The sequence below is a fragment of the Babylonia areolata genome, chromosome 19, assembly GCF_041734735.1.
Source record: "Babylonia areolata isolate BAREFJ2019XMU chromosome 19, ASM4173473v1, whole genome shotgun sequence".
Classification (NCBI taxonomy): domain Eukaryota; kingdom Metazoa; phylum Mollusca; class Gastropoda; order Neogastropoda; family Buccinidae; genus Babylonia; species Babylonia areolata.
In genome coordinates, this window is record NC_134894.1 from 14,880,743 (window position 1) to 14,904,005 (window position 23,263).

Sequence of the window (23,263 nt, forward strand, 5' to 3'; positions counted from 1 at the left end):
AATTACACACACAAGCATGACTCAAATTTATTCTCATCTCACCTTTGTTGTATCAAATTACTGCTAAGAACCATTTTAACACACATATCTTGTTTAACTGCTTCATTCAAATACACAGGTAATGCCAGTAACATCTAATAAACTTTTAACTTAGTTAATCAACAAGAACAGAGGAACATGAGGTCACTTTCAATGTTCACAGAGGAAAGTGAAAGCCAAACTCTGTTTTCTTTTTTTTCATAACTGTGAACCTTGCAGTAACATTACTATAGGGAAGCTGTATAAACATATTACACTGAGCACACTGCAGTCTTTATATACATTGCCATGATAAAAAATACTTTTTTTTAATAAACAAGGGGGAGACATAGGGTACCTATAGGCATAACACTCAAGAGTGTCATGCCAAAATGACATTAAATGGTTTGAACACCTGACTGCTCTTTGTGGGACACACATATTCCCCTTCACAAGAAGAAAAACATTTTTTTTTTCTGGTTTCTAACAAGATTGGTACACTCTCATGATGGTGTGTAATAAGTTGCCAGACTTGCTGCTCAGGTTTTGTTTGTTTCCTCTGGACCCTCCTTCCCTGAATAACTCTGACCTTTACTGCTGATACATCTTCCATCTCTTATCAAACGATATCAGCTGTAAAATAAAAGTCTGTGAGACCCGACTAAGCGTGTTGTGTTGTGCTGTTGGTCAGGCATCTGCTTAGCAGATGTGGTGTAGTATGTATGGATTTGTCTGAGCACAGTGATGCCTCTTTGACTAACTGACCTGAACTGAGAGAGGTACAAAGCAAACACACACACACACATGTGAAACCTTCAATCAAATTTTTAATTAAGACAAATCCTGCCGCTGCACAAACTGCTGTCCTTTCTTTCCATGAGCCTTCACACTAAAAATCACAGTGAAGAAATCACAAACAACCCGAACAAACATGCTGAGTTTCAAGAGTGCTGGTTCTAATTCTTTACCTGCAGGTTTGTTGCACTTTATGCCATGATACACAACAACCTTATGACCAAACAAACTTTAGAGTTCCCAGCATAAGCCATCCACACATTTCAGTCACACTATTCGGTCAGACTTTCTGCAACAGTGGCTGTGCAGCTCTAGTCCTAAGTCTGTATAAGCCACAGCGCATGGTGGAGCGGGTGGGTCCATCACTTCTTGGCAACCTGAGCCTCCTTGGCGGCCTGCACACACTTGGCCATGGTGGGGGAGGCACGGCTGATGGTGTCTGTCATGTAGAAGTCCTTCAGTACCTGCTGGGGCGCTGACAGCGGATTTGCAGCCACCGCCCCCTTCACCACCTGGCCGACAGACAGGAACAGTCACTCTGTCATTACAATGAATACTGAACCCATCAGTGGGAGTGACTGATTTCTTTTTTTCTTTTATGAATCAAGTAAAACTTAGACACTCCCACAAATGCATATTCACAAACCAACTGACAAAACAATTCTGATCATCTGATCTCCACCATTAAAACCTGCACACTGATCAACGACAGTGAACCAACCAGGACTTCTGGTACGTTAAAATCTTAGTGGTCTTAGTGGTAATTCAAGGGTATTCAAGAATACCTTCAGAGAGTCACTTTAATGCTAATCAAACCTGCATTGCTACACACATACAGAAGCAGTCATACTTTTCAGGCTTAATCGTCTAGGTTTTTGGACCACCCTCAGAGACATGTTGCTCAAGTTTTCATGGAAAGGAATTATGGGTAGGAGAGGGAATGCGTCAGGTCGACAAAGGGAGACAACTTTTTTTTTTTTTTGCGTAGCAGCAGAACCTAGTACCACATTGAATTTCCTGTATATATATTTTTTCACTCTTTCTCTGTTAATTTTTAGAACTTTCCAGGGACCCCCTAGATGAACATGCAGCGAGTCCTTTCCATTTTCAAAGCATCAGAAATATAAAAAACATGAGTGCAGAGAAACAACAAGACAGGCACCATGCCTCACCTGTGTCATGTTCACAGACTGCTGGAAGAAGTTAGCCTGCTCCACATCACCCACACGCACCAGGGTGGGAGAGATCTCCCCCATGCGCTGTCGGATCTCTGTCAGCTTGTCGTACGGCAAGGTCACTTCCAGAAGCTGAAAGCATTGTTCACTGATACTGATTATAGTTGTTTTTTTTCTGTAACAGATTTCTCTGTGTGAAATTTGAGCTGCTTTTTCAAGAGAGTCAGTCATTTCACAACAGTGCAGCACCACAGCATCTGTGTGCATGCAAGCATGCAAATATGCATACATACGTTCAAACGTTTTTGACAAAATCATGAATCTTCTCTCTTCAGTTATGACATATACTTTAACATCTTGACTTCAACTGGAACATTCCTTACCATGACAAAAACACCAAAAAACCAAGAAAACATCACCAAGCACAAAAAACACACACATAATCACAATTCACAGAAGCATACACCACATTCACAATAACTCCCCCACCCCCAAAACACACACACACACATATACCCCTGAAAATCATTTTACCACCATGCAGTGCAGTGTATCACCCCTACCCCCCTCATCCAAGTTAATACCTCAGACAGAGCACGCAAGACCTTCCAGTCGTTGCGGGCCAGCCCAGGGGGTGTGACGGCCTGTCGGGTCAGCTGGGCGCGACCCTCTGTGTTGACATATGTGGCGTCTTTCTCTGTGTACGCCGCCCCGGGCAGGATCACATCGGCCATCTGGGCACCTTGGTCGCCATGGTGACCTGAGCAGCAAAGATGTGGGTAGGTGTGTGTTGTTTTTATGAACACAGGTAAGTGTGAGGCTCGAGTTCAAGGGGCCCACTTAACTGAAGTACATGTATTAATATTAAAACAAGAAAAATAAAGGGATTTTTTTTTTTTTTTTTAAATGCCATTATGGTAATCCATCCATTAAAATAATTACTGGGTAAAATGTTATGATTTCAAGCCCTGCAACTAACTGTAAGCAACAGTGATAGTTCACCTTGGTAAATGACGAAGGCATCAGGGGCCAGGTCTTGGCGGGTGATGGCGCCTTCGTCAGCCCCAAGCAGGTACAGCACCTTGGGCTTGGTCTGTCGCACTCCATCCACACCAGCCGTATAGCCAAGATCCAGGGCTGCCACCTGGCTGGCCACCTGACGTCAGGCAATTATACCTGGCTTAGGGGGGCTGAAGGCAACAATGTGAAGGAGTAGAGGTGTGTAGTGTGTGCGTGTGTTGTATGTGTGTGTGTGCAGTGTAGTGTGGGGGTGGGTGGGTGCTTGTGTGTCTCTGTGTGTGCCTTAACACAATTTTACTGTAACATTTTAAAAGTAAAACCTGAACACATCCACCAGTCCTAACCTACCACCTGGTCCTGCTGTGTGCTAACTTTCTCTGCAATTTTTCAACAACACAGCATATCCAATGAACTCACACAAGAGTGCAAATGCACACTCACACACACACTATAAATCTATACTCTCACAGATACCCAGGCCCAATAACCCTGAACTGATCAAATGCCCAGCCAGGCCTGACAAAACGGACTGACCCTGTGCAAGACGTTCAGCACCCTCCAGTCGGTCTCACACTCGGACTTGGACCACAGGCGGTTGGCCAGGGAGGACACAGCGGAGTACAGGGCGGCTCCGTCCTCTCGCTGCAGGCTGCTGCTGCCCACCACCACCATGGGCCGCTTGGCACTCTCTAACACCTGCACACACACACTCACACACCTTACAGTCAGCCCCAGCCTGACCTGCTGCCATGCCAGCCACAAGTTCTCTCTTCTTTACTGAAGTGCTGCAGATGTGACCTCACAAAATTCCATATATCTTCCTGACCAGAATGAAAAATTTCCATCAACATAATGGTTTTCGTGTAAAAGCCAGCATTGTTAAATATGATTAAATATAAGAAACAGTGGCATGTATTTATCAAATTTGCTTTGGTAGCACTGGTCAATAGAGCCATCAAAAGGGTTTGCACATTATGCGATGAACACTAACAAACTGTCATTGTCAACTGGAAGCGCAGGTCAGGTCTGCTCCTGTCAATACTGGTGACATCATCTGGATAGACTGGTTCTCAAAGGCAGCTACAGAATAGGTGTCTATTGACTCTTCCAGCTCCTTTCTCACCAGCAGCACACACTTGTCATGTCTTTATGTGTACAGGCCCTGTAGTCATCCACAACAGTTCGTGCAAGCGAACTGGTGTTGCACTGGAAATCATTTAGTGGACATGTCTTGGAATATTCATCTGGATAGTATGTATTGTTTACAATGTATGTCTCTGGATTCTGCAACCTACCCTCGCAGATGAATACATAAAGACACACATAAATACCCCCCCCCCTCTCCTACAGATATATGAAAGAACAAAACCAGCTTACCTTGCTGAATGGATGAGTTCCATCGGCTAATTTCTTCAACACATCTGGAGTATCTCCTAAATGCTGGAAAAAAAACCCAACCCACCACCACATCACAGGCTGTCAAACAATGCTCCCAATGCATGTCATCATTTGTAAATAAACTATTTAACTTTTGATCTGAACAGCTTCTTATGGTTTGAGGTTTATTTGCAGTGCCATATTTATTGTCAAAATTGTGGGAAAAATCTTGATTTGGAAAACGTACTTAACAATCCACAGGGTCTTGTAAAATATGGCAATAAAACTGATAGAAGTATACATATTAACCAGACCAAACTTAGATATGATACACTGAATGCACACACACACACACACAAACTCTCATGTGCTTGCTAAAGCCATTCTACCACAGAGAAAGGGAGTGGATGTCCCATGCAGCATGTTATAATAATAAGAGTTTATTACAATTGAACCTTTTATTCAAATACAATAACACTCAAGGCACATCACATGAGTAATACAATAAAAGAAAACAGGTATGATGTAACATTAAAATCATGAGTAAAATTTCTACAACTATCTAATGTGTGCAACATACTGTCACCTCAACTACATAGTGAACATTCATATATCATCCACATAATCATATTACCAAGCACACTCACATCATACTCATAGGTCAGATCCACAGGGCTCCCCACCATGGCTACCCTCAAGTCATTGTGAATCCAGCTGAAACCACACCACACTGAACATGTCCACTGACACACCAACAGAACCATAACTGATCACATTAATAATCATGTGCTTAGAGGTCAGGCATCTGGTTAACTGTACCACTGAATGTACATGCATTCACACATATGCATGCATTATTAGCTTAAAATTAACCCCTAGGCTGCCTGCATGACGAGATGACTCGTCATGGCAAGCATGTATGCTTCGCTGCCACAATGACGAGATAACTTGTCATCGAAATATTCTGACTTTTCGCTGGTTTGCATTCACTTCGTTGACAAAAATAGTGGTAGCTTTAGCCTGGGGAATCTCTCTAGATTCTATTCATAGCTAGAAACCCCATCTACGTCATGAAGCAGTCCTTTATTTGAACGTTTTGGTTGGGTCACTGTCCAAGTGTTTGCCTGACTTCTCTCCTCACTCGCTCAACAAAATGTCGGACTGACGCCGTGCTCAAGACATGCGATCGTGACGAACTAAATCAACCAAGATTTCTTTCTTTAGCTGATGCTCATAAAGAATTGAAGCGTAAATTCGAAGGAGAAGATAGTGATGAACATTTATAGGACGATCTGATAGAAAATAAAGGGAGCAATCAAGAGAGTGGCCAAGATGCAACTGTCAGTGAGTGATGCCGGCTGTACAGATGTTAGCAGTCGTCAGAACATGACCGAATTAGCAGCAGAGCGATATTCTTGGCACGCAGCCAACGCGGTCTGATGAGAACTGAATCAAGTGACCGTGTGAGAGGGGTGAAGAGGAAGGGTGGGTGGAGACTGAGGGGGCGTGGCCTCACATCCATCTTATCACTTGGAGAAGTCACAATGTATTGTGTATCTATCTCTTAAAAAAAAAAAAAATTTTTATATACTGTGGTTGTTCTAGTATGATTTTGTGTTTGCAGATATCCGTTTGTCCAGAAAATATGTTTTTTTGTGCAAATTACCTGACTAATGTTTGTAATGAACAAGTTGAAAATGTGACAAAAAACAAAACACTGATTTCAAAACAACAGCATGTCACTAAAAATAAATAAAATGGGAAAACAGCATGTGTTTTGTATTCTTTATTCATTTCCCTTTCAGAAAATATATACTTTTATGGGTCTTTCTCCAATAACAAAGACCACAGAATTTTTGGAAAATTTATACCTGTTTTTTGTGAAAAAAACCCTGGCAAATAGATTTCAATTAAATTTTATTTTCCTGGCAGCGAAAGGGTTAAAAAAAAAACCCAAAAAACCAATCAATGGACATCACCCTTGTCTGTTTTACCTTTCATTTGCTTTTTTTTTTTTTTTTTTTTTTTTTTAAAGTGTACTCTCTGCAGATCACGTTATCTGACATGTGCTATGTTTGTTGTTTCTAAAAAGTACATGGCTATCAATTCGGATAGTTTTCATTAACCCTTTCGACAGGTTCAGATGCTGATCAGCAACTTCCTAGTTGAACGCTTCAGACGCCGATCGGCGACTTGTACGCTCAACGCCTCAGGCGCAGACTGGAGACTTGTACACTAGAGTTACCAACCTCGCTCATTCTTCTTTTCGTGAAACCACACAAGTTTGAAATGTTCACCGCATGTTTCCGGAACGTCTATTCTACGTTTAAGTTGCAAGTTAACACATGTTGTCGAATATTTCTGAATCTATTTAGCAGATTTCTCCAATCGAAGCATGGCCAGCACTTCAGGAAACAAACGAAAGGATGTTTACAACACCACGGCAGCACTGCAAATGATTTTAGACAATCGCCCGTTGGAGTGCTGATTGCTGACAGTGACAGTGGAGAAGAGTTCGCCAGAGCAATCTAAAATGATTGACAAGTGACACAAAGACATTTAATAATGTAAAAGATATTTGTGAAAGGAGCCATGAAACCTTCCAGTCTTGCAACATATAGTGTGTGTGGTGTTGTGTTTCCAAATATGATGTGGTGGTTTTTGTGTGTGTGTGTTTTTTTGTTTTGTTATATCAAATTGACACAAATACATTATTTAATAATGTACAAAGACATTTGTGAAAGGAACCATGAAACTTTCCAGTTTTGCAACATACAGTGTGTGTGGTGGTGGTGTTTTCCCTAATGGAATTGCTGGTGATACTCTGTGTGTGTGTGTGTGTGTGTGTGTGTGTGTGTGTGTGTGTTCTTCTCATATCTGCACATAGGCGAGTGCACATTTTATTACATTGTGTTATGTCTATGTTTCCAGTTGTATTTCCCGGTCTGTGTGTTCACTGTTCACTTGAAATAGTGTATTTTATGTTTAAAACAACAAAGAATATGTGAAAACTATTCAAAAGTACATACCTTTTCATTTTCATCAACTGATTTCAAACTTCAGTCAATGTGTTTATACAAATAAAAATGCTTAACATAATTTGCATTCTTTGCCCTTTAAAATGAGCTAAGAAAGAAGATTGAATGAGTAGGAGAAACAAAACTGAATGAGTAGGAGCAAAGTTGTGGCAGTTTAAAGTGGGTTGGTGGTGACACAGTTTTCCCTCTCCTGCACAGCTGGTTTAGACAAAAGTGTACTGCTGCTCAGCTGGTTTCTACAGTGAGCTAGCTCTGTACCTGTGCCATTGAAAGGGTTAATCTATATCCATAAATCGCTGATTAAAAACAGGAATAAATGCCAAAACTTGCAAGTAAGTCAAACATCTAACAAGCAGGCTAAAGGTTTATCCATCATTCAAGTAGTTTTAAACGAATGATGGTCAAATCTGACCCAAGCCATCACCTGGGAGTAGTACTGATTTATGTAACACTGAAAGTTTTCAGCCTGGACCCAGGGACTTCTTGACTGAAATGTGTGAATTAACCCATTCAACCCTAGGCAGTGTACAGCCTTGGCAGGATTTCCTGTCATAGTGATGCAGAAAAAAGCTGAAAATATACTGAAATCAACCTGTTTTTACTTCAGATTGATTCGTGTGGACACAGTAGTACATAGTGTAGAAGTCAGTTCCCTTTGCTTGTGGTTTATGCATTCATAGTAATGCTGAAACCAATTATGATGCCCTAGAAATGCTCGGATGGAGGGTCAAGGAATTAAAACTAAACGTAATATAATGGAAAATTTTCTTGTTTGATTTTAATCGCCAAAATGCCAATACAGAAATCTGTGTCATTCAGAAATACTCCCGCTCAGGTGTACCTTCAACACCTGATGGTGAAATTGCCTTACCTCTTGCGCACTCTGGCGTTGAAGACTGGCGCCTCAAAGCGAGGGTTGGTGCCCACAAAAAGTACCAAGTCAGCCTCCTCCACACCAGCAATGGTAGTGTTCAACAGGTAGTTGGACCTGAAGTCAGTCCTGGGACACAGACACAAGTAGATGTTACTTTTCACAAATTAATAATTATTGTTACTATTATCATAACAATCTGCATTTGAATAGTGTCATTTCTCTCTGAGAGCTCTGAATGCTTTACATGAAAGAAAAAGTTACAAATTACATATGAAATGAACCACTCATGACTACACTCCTCCCACCCCCAACTCTCTCATACCTCATACATGCCAAGTGAGTTGGCTGAGTAGTGTAGACTGATAATGCTTACAGGCTGTGTGTTTCTTCTTCACAACTATTCCACAAGACAATCAAAATCTGTTGGGTTTTTTTGTCGTTGTTTTTTTTGTTTTGTTTTTGTTTCTTTCTTCTGTTGTAAATTCAAATCCAGTTTCCTTAAAAGTGTACATAAAGAATCAGAAAAAAAGGAAATTTTCTATCTAAAATTACGTTTGAATAACATACTTACCGTAACCCAACTAGTGCAGACTCAGGCAGGGGTCTGACATTCCTGTCCTGTGCAAACTACTATCCGCCTATGCGGAGAAAACGAAAGCAACTACGGCCGATAACCTCCCGGAAGTAGGTAATCTCCCCTTTGTCCCGCTGGCTAGTGCCCTCTTTTGACGGCAATATGCCATCACCAGCGCAGCGAGCAGGGAGAACAGGAAGCGGGGAGGACAGGAGGGCTATAATTTGGGTCACCGTAAGTATGTTATTCAAACGTAATTTTAGATAGAAAATTTCCTTTTAATTACACATACTTAACCTTGACCCAACTAGTGCAGAATAGCGCAACAAGGTGGAGGGCTCGCCTGTTCTACTGTCTGTGTGCTGTGATGGCCTGTTGTGCAACTACCACAGAAGCGATGCCTCTTGAGCCATCATCCCGCAGGCGTGCGATGTCTCTCAGGTAGAAGTTGATGAAGGTGGCAGGGTTTTTCCAGTAGGCAGCATCCATGATGTCTTGCAGCCGTGTTGAGTGCGCTAAGGCAAGAGAAGAGGACCATGTGCTGACTTCATGTGCTCTGGCTGAGGAGGCATCAAGTCTTAATCCTACGTCTGCATACGCGCCTTTAATCGCATTGACTATCCATCGAGACAGAGATGTCTTGCTAATGTCACGCGGATGGTCCAGGTTCCAGCTAATGAAGAGGCGTCGTTTGGACGATCGGAAGGGACGCGACCTTTTAAGGTATATGCGCAGGGTCCTGACCGGGCAGAGGAATCTGTCCTCATAATGGCCCATGACGATGAGGACAGATTCCTCTGCCCGGTCAGGGCCCTGCGCAAGACCCACAAGGAAGCTTTCCATGGCAGCGGTTGATTCTAAAGAAGATCTGAGAGCTTCCTCCAGGTCCATGAGGAATTTGTCATGTACTGTTACTCTGCGATTGTCACGCAAGTTTTGCGGAGGAGTAAGAGGTCTTCATGAGAAAGAGGAAGTGGTTTTTGAGGAATAGGGCCCGGAGCTAAAAGTGGAGGTTTTGAAGTGGATCGGGGCAGAGTTTTCAGGAATTTCCCTCGGCCCATTGCAACTGGAAAATTTGGAACAGAGTCAGAAAGGACATCGCTGATGGGTTGGCCCCTGATACGTGCCAGTGTGTTCTGCAGGGCCTTGACTACCATGGTCGATTGAGTAAGAGCATAGTGAAGGGCATGGGAGGATCTCTGGATGCCCATAATCTCCATAGCACCACAGGTTAGAGGCGTGCCCGGTGCACGAATGGTCTGCACCCTATCTGGAGAGTAGGAAGCTAGGAGGGCTAGTGCTTCTTGAAAGGAAACCAGCTGATGATCTTCCCCAGGTGGTTCCTCTGTATCAGTGTCCCCCTCAGAAAATGTCTCTCCTATGGCATAGGATGATGTGTCAGGCTGTGTGCTGGGCATGTGACCAGGCTGCTGGGAGGTGGTCGTGGAGGGTGGAAGCAGATTTGCTGCAGCAGAGGAATGAGCAGTGGTAGAAGATGCGGCACCAGGAAGCAGAGTGGTGCATAACTGATGCAGCAAGTCGACAATGAGTTGCTGGTTGTTTGGTTGAGCAGCTTGCTGATCCGCTTTAGTGAGTGGGAAACAAGACCAACCGGCCGTATGGCAGATGGTGTCATCACCGCATAGCTTGTAGGGGCCGAGCACACACCCGCACTGAAGGCGAAGGGCGATGTCGTTGCAAGGGAAGTAACTGCGGCGGTGATTGGAAAGGGTGCCAAAGCAGGAGTTGCCGAGGAAATGCGGAGCGCGTCGAGTCCGTTTGCGGATGAAAAAGAATATTGTCAATGGCACCACTGACCTGAGATAGGGGTAACGAACCCCTAGAAGTCGGTGGAGGAGACGTCGGAGGCAGTGGGGGCCTGGAGTCGACCGGAGGTAGTGGAGGAAGTGGAGGTGGCAGGTTGGTGTTGTTTAGAGAGCCCAAAGTAGAGGGCCCAGAGTGTCCGCGAATCGATTGCGATCGCACCTTAATTTTAGCCCAATCACCAAAACGAGCCACATAATTATGCAACCTGGTTGAAGGCATAATTACACAAACAACATGGACGCCAAAGAATCGATAGACAGATAGAAAATATGAAAAAACTTAGTCGTATGCAGTGCACAGGAACTGGTATCGAGATGGCTGCCGGAAAAAGAGGGCGCTAGCCAGCGAGACAAAGGGAAGGTTACCTACTTCCAGGAAGTTATCGGCCGTAGTTGCTTTCGTTTTCTCTGCATTGATGGATAGTAGTTTGCAGAGGACAGGAATGTCAGACCCCTGCTGGAGTCTGCACTAGTTGGGTCACGGTTAAGTATGTGTAATTAAAAAGCGAATTTCTCTGCTAAGGAAGAGCAGCTCCAAATTTCACACACATTAATTTGTTCTGACAATAAGACTATACAATTATTAATCAGTATCAACGATAAATGATTTCAGCTTCTGTAAGTGACCTTACCAAACGACAAGCTGACAGAGATCTGAGAGCGCATGAGAAAGATCCCTCCCACCATACAATACAACACAGCCATCATCGTCAGTCCACTCTGGTCCAAGCCAGCTTACCCTTGGCCAACCATGGGGATCTCTTCCAGGGTACAATACAATACAATCATTACCATCAGTCCTCTCTGGTCCCCAAAAAGCTTAACCCGAGTCATCCACTGGAAAAGTCTCTCCCACAATATAGACCAATACAATAAAATCATCACCATCAGTACTCCAGCTTACCCTGAGCCATCCATGGGGAAATCTCTCCCACAATACAGTACAATACAAACATCACCATCTTTCCTCCAGCTTACCCTGAGCCGTCCATGGGGAAATCTCTCCTACAATACAGTACAATACAAAAATCACCATCTTTCCTCCAGCTTACCCTGAGCTGTCCATGGGGAAATCTCTCCCACAATATAGTACAATACAAACATCACCATCTTTCCTCCAGCTACCCTGAGCTGTCCATGGGGAAATCTCTTCCACAATACAGTACAATACAAACATCACCATCTTTCCTCCAGCTTACCCTGAGCCGTCCATGGGGAAATCTCTCCTACAATACAGTACAATACAAAAATCACCATCTTTCCTCCAGCTTACCCTGAGCCGTCCATGGGGAAATCTCTCCCACAATATAGTACAATACAAACATCACCATCTTTCCTCCAGCTTACCCTGAGCCCTCCATGGGGAAGATCTCCTCTGTGCACAGGGTCTCACAGCCAAGACGGTTCATCAGGTCCTTCAGTGCTGTCAGGGCCTCAGCATCCACAAGGCTCCCTGCCACTGCCCCCATCTGATTCCCCTCCACATCCTTCAGCTGCAAAGGCACCAACCAGACTGACTGATATGGATACTTATATAGCACCTATCCTTGGTCACAGACCAAGCTCTGGGCGCTTTACAAACATTGAGTCATTTGTGTAACAGACCGCCCACCTTGGTGGAGCTGATAGACAGCTGCCTTTAGATGCTCATCATTCATTTCACGTGTCAGTCAGTCAGGCTTCAGTCACACACACACACATGCACGCACACACACTATTCAGACTGGCAGGGACCCCTATCAAATCATACTGCTTTCAGTTCAGCCAAATGCAAAGGGAGCTTTACCCATCAGTTCTTAAAACCATGAAGAAGGAAACCAAAATAATGATGAAGCAAGGAAAACCTGTGTGTGTCAAAAAATAACATTAACACTGAAACTTATTGTACATTAATGCACAGCCACTGAAAATCAAATTTACATGTTCACTGACTATACAATTTTCATTAGTACATCATAATGTAAAAAAATACATTGTTACAATTTCTTTCAGATGGAAATTTGTTCTCCATAATTCATTCAAACAAGACGTTCAACAGGCTGAAGGTTTTTATGCAGTGCCATCGAAATGCTTAACTGTATGTATGTTCATGAATCAATATGCAAAACAAGGTAAGTGTACAAGCATTAGAGCATGTGCATGTATGTACATATAATTCAAATCAATCTAATGATGGCTTTTCAAATCAGTGTTAATGCAAAGCTGAGGCATAAACATTTTTACCTCAAGCTTTGCATGCAGGTTTGTTCAAACCATTTACCACCCCAAAGGAAAACAAATAAATAAATGCATACATCATGTTGTTTTTTCAAATAAAAAAAAGGTAATCATTATACCTTGTCAGCAATGGCAAAGAAGGCAGTCTCCCAATCTGCCTGAACTAGCTCCCCATTTTTATTCTTCACAAAAGGAGTGGTGAGGCGCTGACGCTTCAAACCATCATAGGCAAACCGGGTCTTGTCTGAGATCCACTCCTCGTTGATATCCTGTGGACAACAACCACAGTCATTACACAATGCATTTTCTTCATAGTATCATCATTATTGTTGCTTATTTCCCAGTTGACCATTCAGGGCTGAAAATACTAATATCCAATCCAATAGAACCTGGCATTAATACACACTCACACACAAAAAAAGACCACCTGCAAAAAAATTAAGGCACAAGTAGTCGTATTCATGCATATAAGCCTAGGACATGCCTCTCACACTGACCATTAACTCACTATGGACGAAGGACCCTGATTGGGGCCCTATTGTTTACAAATGTTTCAGACAAAAAAGGCTTTGGACAGTGACTGGTACCTACTTTGTATAATGACATTATAAGCTAAGAATATCTTAACTTACCTTTCCACTCTCCACTGCGACCAATACATGCAGAGTGTGTTGCTGTGGTCGCGAGCAAGAGAGTTATTTTCGTGGTGACTGGTTCATGTGAACAGTGCGAGTCAACAATGGTGTCTGACCCAGTTTCTTCTCAGTCACAAGGCAGACAACAGAATAAGATGAAGGGGCCCTATCGGGGCTATATGATGTTCTGAATTTAACCTGTTTCAAACTCTGTGTGTTTTCCTGGATTTGTTTACAAGTCATCAGTGTGTGCAAATTTCGAACAAAAAATCTGGATACTTTTATACTATCTCACTGTATGATAACATAAGAAGGGAGGAAGTTTTATATTTTGTCTCCAACTAACTCATGCTACTGATCTGTTTGGAAGTCTTCAGTTCATAAATGTAACTTTTTTTTTGGTGATTGTATTTCTTACCCATACAAATGGGTTGTCTGTGGGGAATATCAGGGAACTGACTGCCAGTTAAACAGGATGCATAATCACAGAAAACATACATTAAGGTTATGCACGCTTAACTCATTCCACTCCAGGTAAAAGTGAACATGATTACTTCCCCTGTGAATCAGGTACAAGTAGTCTTGTATTTCGTAGACTTTTCTAAATTAATCTATTCATGCTTGTAAGAGTTGGCTATTAAACTAAACTGCCTATGGATTCCACTGGCATGAAAACAAAGCTTTGAATGATTCAATCAACAATTCTCCAATGATTTTCATGTTTAAAACAACTATCTTGCTTTTTACTGCAGTGGTCTCACATAGTGCTGGTCCTGGGAGTTATAACAGGCATGTAGCTGTGGGGTAGAATGAGTTTAAACCAACAGTGTAACTTAATCAAAGCATTCGCATGCTCATTTCGGTTGTTATGGAAAGTCAATATGTGTTTAAAATGAGTGCATGCAGTACAATCCAGTATAAAGTCATTCTCTACTACCCGTTTCAACCCCCAATTCTTGTCTCCTCTATTTCATCCTCTCCCTCCCCCTCCCAGGCATCCGGAAAAGGCAAAGACTTAAAAGAAGGCTGCAATGTTAATGTTAGTGATGCTGCTCACTGAATATGTGAACTTGCTCAGAAAAACACAAAACACATTTTAAAGAACACACAGCAGACACACACACACAAACACACACATATATAAATATATATACAGAGAGAGACAAATAAAAAGAGAGATACATATATATAGAGAGAAAGAAGATATATATGTGTATACACACACACACACACACACAAACCTGGTTGAGCTGTATACACAACCATGCTCTACATTCACCCAAAAGCTCACCTCATTCATGCGTGGTAGGATCCTCATCACTTCGTTTGTGCGCATGCTGACCACAATGTTGCTGCCCAGTCCGTCCATCACGTCAATGCTCTCAATTTTACTGGAACCGGAAAGCAAAACAAAAAATAAATAATTCTTATTAATAATAAAACATACAATAACTGACTGATAACAGCACTCATCAATTATTTTTCTTTTTCATTTTTTATTTTTTGGTCAGGGATCACCAAGTTGCGTATTTGTGTGTCATACCCACATGTGAAATCTATAAAAACATAGGAAAACAGAGACCAACATGATGGAATTCTGCCATTAATTGGTAACATTACAAAAACCCGGACTCAGCACAAATTCCTAAACTCTTACACAGACACATATTTCAGTCAGTAATCATGCAGTTCAAATTTAGATCCATTATATAACTTCTAACTACAGTATTCTTAGGAAATTCCAGACCATCCTCTCTGCAAGTGACTATTTTCTTCCATGCCTGCTGAGCACATCCTTCATAAACCAGCAGTAACTCCAGAGACAACCATGCTCTCCGTATCGGGAAAAAAATTGCGTCATCTCTATGCATACTCAGCAAACATGCTGTTTCAAAGCCTTCAATAATATATCTAGAACAAAAACTAATGTGGTTTGGTAATTCACATTTTCACAAGTTGTTTCACAGATCATAGGATTATACAGCTACACAAACTGCTTTAGTGAATGCTTGTGTGAAAATAGTACTGGAAAAAAAAAAAGAAGAAGAAAAAACTGGTGTTTCTCAACAACTAATTATTCAGGTTTGTGAGGCACTTCTGCTAAACTGGACGCAAAACTGAAAGAACCTGAATCAAAAAGGGTGAAGACAGACTGTGCTAAAACCTAGCAGGCTTGGCCAGGGGAGCGACAATTCAGTGCTGAAGGCAGGGAATTGTGCCGACTGGATGAGCATAAAACGGGCCTGAAGAGGGCATCTTCATATTGTGTTTGTTGCAAAATTTGGCCAAGAGAGCAATCCAACAAGCCTAGGTTTGCATTAAAATGTTTTTCAAAGAAAGAAAGGAAAAAAGCGTGTGTTACCGTGTTTCCCATGGCCTGGCAGTGAAGGCGTACGGTTTGGACGTCAGGGCCCCGACAGGGCACAGGTCAATGATGTTGCCAGATAGCTCTGACTGCAGCATTTTCTCCACGTAGGTGCCCACCTGCATCTCATTACCACGCCCTGTGGTGCCCAGGTCCTCCACACCTGCCACCTCACTGGCAAACCTGAAAACGGTATGGAAAATATGCTCACCTGCCAGTGACTTGGCGATGGTGACATATAATGTCTTCAAGTTTTCACATTATCTTCTGTGCAATGTAAACCATTCTTTCACACGGTAAGTGATCATTAAGAATTCTTTAGTTTTTGATTGATTCAGATATCTTCATCAGAACCCAAAACCAACCAAAGACAAACATTACATGAGGGTTTAATTTTTTTCAAACTCCCTTGGAACTTTCTCCATGGACAAATATATTCAAGACCGTTTTCCGAAACCAGTGATATCACCAATTCTGACAGACATGCAAGTACACACAAGTTTACACAAACCACCAAAGAACTAACTATTCTTCTCAATACAGGATCAGTCAATGACAGAGCACAATACGTAATACTGTAGATTTTTTGCCTGTACAATATAGACTGGAGCTGACACAGTTCACAGGAGCAGTGCCTGCCTGTTCACCTACCTGATGCAGCGAGTGCAGTGGATGCATCTGGTCATGATGGTTTTGACGAGGGGTCCCACGTTCTTGTCCTCCACCGCTCTGTAAACAGTCATGGGGCACAACATAACCATCTGCAGCAACCACATGTCCTCATATACATGTGCACATACAATCATGCCATTTTTAGCACAGGCATCAATACAGCACACACACTAATATACTCACAAACACTAACAGTACACACACAGACACAAAGAAAAAAAAGTACTAATCACCTCTTGCCAGAGAACGCATTATCAGTGAATCGACTTCTATCACTGCCAAAGTTCATGGACTGATCCTGCACAAAAATAAAAACATATCCTTCGTGATCATCTTTTCCAGCACACATCTTGATTATATTCCTTTTTTCATTAAATTACCTGGTAAAAACCATTTTACATTAATAAATTAATCAAACAAGAATGCATGTTTTGACAGCATTAATACTGTCAATTGTTATGACTACAAAACAAAAAGATAATACCAATGTATTCATAACAATATATACTTCACTTTCTGTTAATTCTCAAGATTATAATTTTTCAATTAAATAATACTACTAAAAACCAAACTGACCTGGAGATCACACTCCCCTCCTTGGTCACAGATGGGGCAGTCCAGAGGGTGGTTCATCAATAGGAACTCCATCACTCCCTCTCTGTTCACAACATGTCACAGCAATTTTACTTGGGCTTCTGAAAAGTTAAAAATCTCAGGGGTCCTGACTACTCCTGGAACTAATTCTACGGGGTTCCAGAGTACCTTCAAAGGGTCACTCTAATGCTGCATGATTGTGTACTTATGTGCTGAAAAGAACCAAATCACCTTGTAGTGAATATATAATAAGCCAGTGAGAAGAAGAATCTAATGACACACATTCTAATCAAATCTGCATTACTACAAACTTACTTAATCCTTTTCACTCCACCTGGAGCATAAGGCACCAACAAAATGCTATAAACACACACATACATAAAGGCAGACATAGCTTCTAGTCATAACTGTCTCAGCTTCTGGGCCAAGAAGTGAAGAAAAAGAACTCTTCCTCATACAGATATCCTTGCACCAGACAAGCTCCCATGCAGGATTTCTACTAAAAAATTTCATAACGTTCTAGGGATCTGCTCAATGAACATGTAGTGTGTCCTTTCCATTTCCATTGTAAGGAATGCATAGTTATGCATTACCAAAAGTGCTATGACTTATATCAAAAAAACCTCCACCATCCCCCCTCTGTCCACAATAGGTCACAAGAGTGTCAAGTAGACCTCCATCATCCCCCTTACCATAAATCACACATCAAAGCATTTTTACCCAATAAAAGATCCCATTACCACTCCCTGTACAAAAACATATCATAGCATTCTCAATTCAATCCCGAAAAAAACTCTTTTCTCCCCTCCCTGTCCAAAACCTACCACAATCAAGTTCTTTTCTCAAAACCCCTATCATTTTCCCTCTGCTACTGTGAGCAACATATCACAGTAAGTTCACTGAGACTGAATAAGAACTCTGTCAACCCCTTCCTGTCACAGCTACCTTACTTCTGATAGACTTGACACAAAGAGAGAGTTCTCAAGGACAGGACAGTATCAGGGAGCGAGGAGTGCCAGGCAGATAGGAGGAGATTTGGGGATTAACTGAATGTTAATGAAAATGTGTTTCTTTACCTGGCTTTCTTTGTCATGGGAGAGTCTGTCTTCACTTTCATGCCTTTCATCACAGGCATGGCGCAGGATGCAATTGGCTGTAAACAGGAACAATGACACTCAAAAAACAACTCACAAAGGTACATTCATTTGCATATATACATTAGTACCTGCACACACAAACACTATTTATCATATATTATCCCAAATTGTTATCTTATTTTTTCCACAATCACCCAAAAATGTATTTTCTAGTTTCTACTCTCCAAACACATCTTGCAACTTATCATTAACCCTTTCACTGAATGAATTATTACTGATAATGCATGCCAATACCAATACAACAGAACAACATAACAGAGCACAAGGAAGGAAGTGACTGATTTTTGTTATACTGAAAAGTTTGCAACTTTTCTATGGTTTTTTTTCAGAGCATCAAGGACGCATACTTATGCGGGATCAGAAAAGCCATGTCCACTGACCTTGGGTGATCTCTCCACCTCCACCAGACACATGCGGCAGTTGCCAGCAATGGACAACCTCTCATGGTAACAGAAACGGGGGATCTCAATCCCTGCTGCTGCACAGGCCTGAAACATCACAGTGTTCTCCTGTCACTTGAGGAGGCATACAAGCACAGCTTCATGGGTGGCCATCAGTGAGGGGGAAACATGATAGATCACAGATAGTCAACCAAATACTCTTGCATGTTTGTCATGTCAATTGATACTGCAACTGGCTGCCCAGTTACAAGGTGATATCATATCAAACAGCATAATACCAATATGGATTTTCCAATGAGTGAAGTAAACAGTTCTGGTTGTCTGTGGTGGCGTTTTTATTAATACCAAATATCCCCTGTTCTGTTTATTTAATTCATTTTCGATGGTTTCACGTTTTCCATTTGCTCATTAATCGTCTTTCTGTTGATAATTTACTTTCAATTTCATCTAGAGAAATATATATATATATATATATATATATATATATATATATAATAAAATCTTAACACTGTTGATGACGTTTTAAGGCTACTTATTACACAAATGACAATTTCACAGGACAAGGTTTATCTAAGACTTGGTGATGCATCAACATTATTATTATTATTATGAGCATTTACCCCCCCACCCCTCCACACACACACACACACACAATACACACATGCATGCACACACACAAGTCATAATACACAATCGTAAATAGTGCACAATCAAAAATACCACTAACAAATCCTGAAACTATCAAAACTCACTCACTCACAAATAGTCATTTTAGTTCATATTGGAAATGGATGATCTGTTGAGAATTAATCTGGAGGGGAAAAGTTGGGTCTTCAGACTGGATTTGAAAGATTGCAGTGAAGATGAGTGATGGAGAGGCTGAGAAAGGTTAGTTGATTCCAAAGAAAGGGGGCTTGGTATGAAAAACTGCGTTGGCCATACGTTTGGGTTCGAGCAGGGGGGATCCTAAGCATACGGGTGTCAGAAGAAGAGCAGAGTTGGCGTGAGGGTATGTAAGGATGAATGTTTCCCATGTTATTGTTACTGAGGTAGTCACGAAGTTGAGCAAGAACAATTTTCTCAGTTACTTTTGAGAAAAAGGGAAGATTAGAAACGGGTCTGTAATTCTCTAGTTAGTCTGGATTGAGACTGGGCTTTTTGAGCAGTGGCCATAGGATAGCAGACTTAAACACAATGGGAAAGGCGCCAGACAGAAGAGAGTTGTTAATAACAGTAGTGATGTGTGGAAGAAGTGTGTCAAGGCAGTGGTTGAGGAAGGAAGCGGGAAGAGGGTCAAGTTTGCATGTTTTAACACTTGACTGTTTGATAATTCTCTTGACAGTGTCAACAGAGACAGGCTGGAAAGGGGTGAGGGGGGTGCCAAAGAAAGGTGGGCCAGGAAAGACTGAGGCGGCGACAGAATGAGAGTCAAGAGTCTGATGGAGGTCCAGGATCTTACAAGTGAAGGGAAGGGGAGAGGGTCCGATTTGCCAAGGAGTATATTGGTGATCAACATTTTGGAGTTCTTGATCTTGCTGAGCTGGAACTGATGTTGTCAGCAAGAGCAACACTGGTAACTACATCACAGCTGGACCTTCAGTTCAAGATCACTTTGAAAATGTTCTTATTCTTGGTCACCCACATGTATCAGTACAACTATAATAACAGGCACCAACAGAGAACACTCATCAAATACTTTGTAATAACTGAAGTAAAACAACAGTGAAATTTCTGGCACACTCACCTGCAGCACTGTTGTACCTGGCTCCACCAACACCGGTTTGTCATTCACAAATACTTCCACAAGTTCTGGTGCTGGCTCTGAGGCAGTTGACTTCCGGCATGCTGTAACAGAAGAAATGAAAATAAACATATGTCCTGAAAAACTCAACAAATGACACACAACACACTGTGGTATTTTACATGCTTTAATAAGACACTTGGACAGTCAGCTTTACTATTTTGGTATCAATGGTCTCTTGCTCACTTAGAAAGCTAGAAGCAGTCTAGATTATTCAAACACTGATATTCTATATTTCATAACTATTCATTTTCACACTATCATTCACTTAAACAACTTGTATAACTTCATAATACTATGATTTGTGAAAGAACTTGTAAAAATGTAAATTACCAAACCACACCTTAAAAATCACAGTTGTAACTTTTATAAGCTATCAGTAGTAACATTTGTTTTCCTCATCTTGAATTAACCAACAACGGCTTTACTTGTTATTATCCAATATAATTTGCAGTTCATGCTGAAACATGTAGTGATCACTATTAATATTCATAGTTCATACTTTGTATTTTTGATGGAATGTTTAACTAGAGACCTGGTAGAAGTCGTGCCCCTGCCGATGATACAGCTTGCCGTAGTGGCCACAGCCGCAACATGACTCTCTGAAAAAAGAAAAGCAGCCAGTCATACATGACACATTCTTTTACTTGGACTGAAGTTTAGTTTCTTTATTGGGGGAGGGGAACAGGGATGGGAGGTCAGAGGTGGGAGGTGGGTAGGGGGTAGGGCGTGGGGTGTGCAGGAAGGGGTGATGGGGTGGGGGGTCTGAAATTGATCAGTAATCCCTGCAAGCAGACCCATCCAACATATGTAACCCCATATGCCCATCTTTAAATGATTTAGGATAGTCTTTTAAATTTCATTTATTTGAATGATTTTTTTTTTAAGCAGATGGGTTAGCACATACTGGACTAGTGGCATATGGTGGATTAAGTTAATGACCATTATTACTTTTATGAACTAAAGACAATACTTGTGCACGCTGAAACACACATGCTGAAATCAAATGACCATTACTACTGTTATGTACTGAGAACAGTATTTATGCAAGCTAAAACATATATATGCTGAAATCAATATCAATAAAATTTGCTTTTGACATTAATGTGCATGTAATCCATGGCATCTTTGCAATGCTGATGTGATAACCCCACCCTCTAGGCAAGCATGCATACACCCGCCTTTACCTCCCCCCCCACCCCACCCCCTTCCAGTTGGAAATTACTTGATCTGTATGAGCACAGTGCATGTTATCTCTCAGAAACAATCAATTAATACTTTGTCACATTTGTGCCATTATCAGTGGACACATATAAGAGGCTTTGTAACCCCAAATCTGAAGCACACATGTAGTTGCAGGTGGGGCATGGAACACTATTACAGAGCATTGATCTAAACTGTGGTCAATGACCCCTACCACTCACACAACTCTCTCTCTCTCTATTCAGACCAGTGATAAACTTAACATACACAGAACATTTTGTAACACCCATGAAGTAAAACTTTATCTTTTGTCTACTATGGACAAACACTTGAAATATGTAACAACTAGATTTTGATTCAGTATATCTGATTTAACTGTGCATTATTATAGATACAGAGAACTGAATGAAAGTAATTTCATTTGTCCATTGTGTAAAGACTCCAAGGAAGATGAATTACATTTTGTTTTGTGTTGTTCAGCTCTTTGTGATATCAGACAAAAGTTAATTCTTTAAAATATTACCAAAATCCATGTGCCTTTAAATTTAGTTTGTTGGTATCGTCAATAAGAGAGAGTGATGTTCGGAATTTGTCTTTTATCTTGTACAATGCATTTAAATTTAGAGATATTGTATTGTCTTGATGAGATGATTTTAACATCGATTTCATATGATGTGACCTTGATATGTATCATTTTGTATGCATAACATTTTGGTATGGCTGTGATGTGCTTGTATGTTTATGTACACCTCTTCATGAGGGGCTATGGCCTAAAATGAAAAAGCATTTGCATTCTCTCTCATACACACACACACATACGCACACACACATCGGCGCGCGTGCTCACGCATGCCCACACCACTGGACGATGGGTGGAAGTGATTCTATAAAAAACACATGCAGATGAGATACAGATCTATAGCTGCAATGTAGGTTTTCACTTAAACAACAAAAGATATCGCAACAAGCAGACCACATAACGGCCGCATTTGTGCATGTCACATTTGACTCTTCAAGTTTGCGGAAACATGAAAATAAACACATGCAACAGACAGTCATCGGCGATTTAATATTGCTCGTACAAAAGAAGGAAGATTACTGGAGTCTAACATCAAGTACTGGAGGTAATATGGATACATAATACCATCTTGACGTCAGACGGGGTTCCGAAAGTTAACTTGTTTCCACTGACAACTCGATCTAAAGGGGCGCACATGAACATCAGTAGAGAGGCTGGTTACTGATAGCCTGTGCATGTTCATCTATGAAATCGCTTTCTACTCCTACATACATAAGACAGATATCATGCAAAAATTAAATGTAAATGTTAAAAGAAATGAATGATCTGTATATCACCTCTTGTGCGACCTTCTGTTCTTTACGAAAACCTTGCAGACTGCCAACTTCCGATATGGCATTGTGGGAATGTGGTTTCTTCGTTGGAATATTTACGGTTTCTAAAATCTAAATTAAGATAATAAAAATGAACAACATCAAATTAAAGGCAAAAACCCCACCTTG

The 23,263-nt window shown here is 41.4% G+C and overlaps 1 protein-coding gene across 1 annotated transcript; it reads right to left on the reverse strand.

Moving 5' to 3' along the window:
- Positions 1 to 15: 15 nt before the first annotated feature.
- LOC143293492 (NADH-ubiquinone oxidoreductase 75 kDa subunit, mitochondrial-like) lies at positions 16 to 23,151 on the reverse strand. The gene is made up of 20 exons (XM_076604389.1): positions 23,099 to 23,151; positions 21,075 to 21,141; positions 20,483 to 20,583; positions 18,718 to 18,825; positions 18,257 to 18,333; positions 17,163 to 17,244; positions 16,820 to 16,884; positions 16,566 to 16,643; positions 15,912 to 16,097; positions 14,841 to 14,940; positions 13,034 to 13,183; positions 12,045 to 12,190; positions 8,295 to 8,423; positions 5,033 to 5,099; positions 4,386 to 4,448; positions 3,543 to 3,704; positions 2,991 to 3,144; positions 2,573 to 2,748; positions 1,986 to 2,120; positions 16 to 1,325 (listed from the first exon to the last, which is right to left on the reverse strand). Exons 2-20 carry the CDS (start codon positions 21,133 to 21,135, stop codon positions 1,176 to 1,178), a joined length of 2,190 nt encoding a protein of 729 aa, XP_076460504.1. The 5' UTR covers positions 21,136 to 21,141; positions 23,099 to 23,151; the 3' UTR covers positions 16 to 1,175.
- Between the last annotated feature and the right edge of the window lie 112 nt (positions 23,152 to 23,263).

Bases quoted from the DNA above. Each gene is read 5' to 3' on its own strand.
- LOC143293492 (XM_076604389.1), bottom strand. From the start codon at position 21,135: ATGTTGCGGCTGTGGCCACTACGGCAAGCTGTATCATCGGCAGGGGCA. The intron at 18,334-18,717 runs GTCAGTGGACAT...TCCTGTTTACAG, and splicing joins AGGTGGAGAGATCACCCAAG to CCAATTGCATCCTGCGCCAT. The intron at 1,326-1,985 runs GTGAGGCATGGT...TCTGTCGGCCAG, and splicing joins AGTCTGTGAACATGACACAG to GTGGTGAAGGGGGCGGTGGC.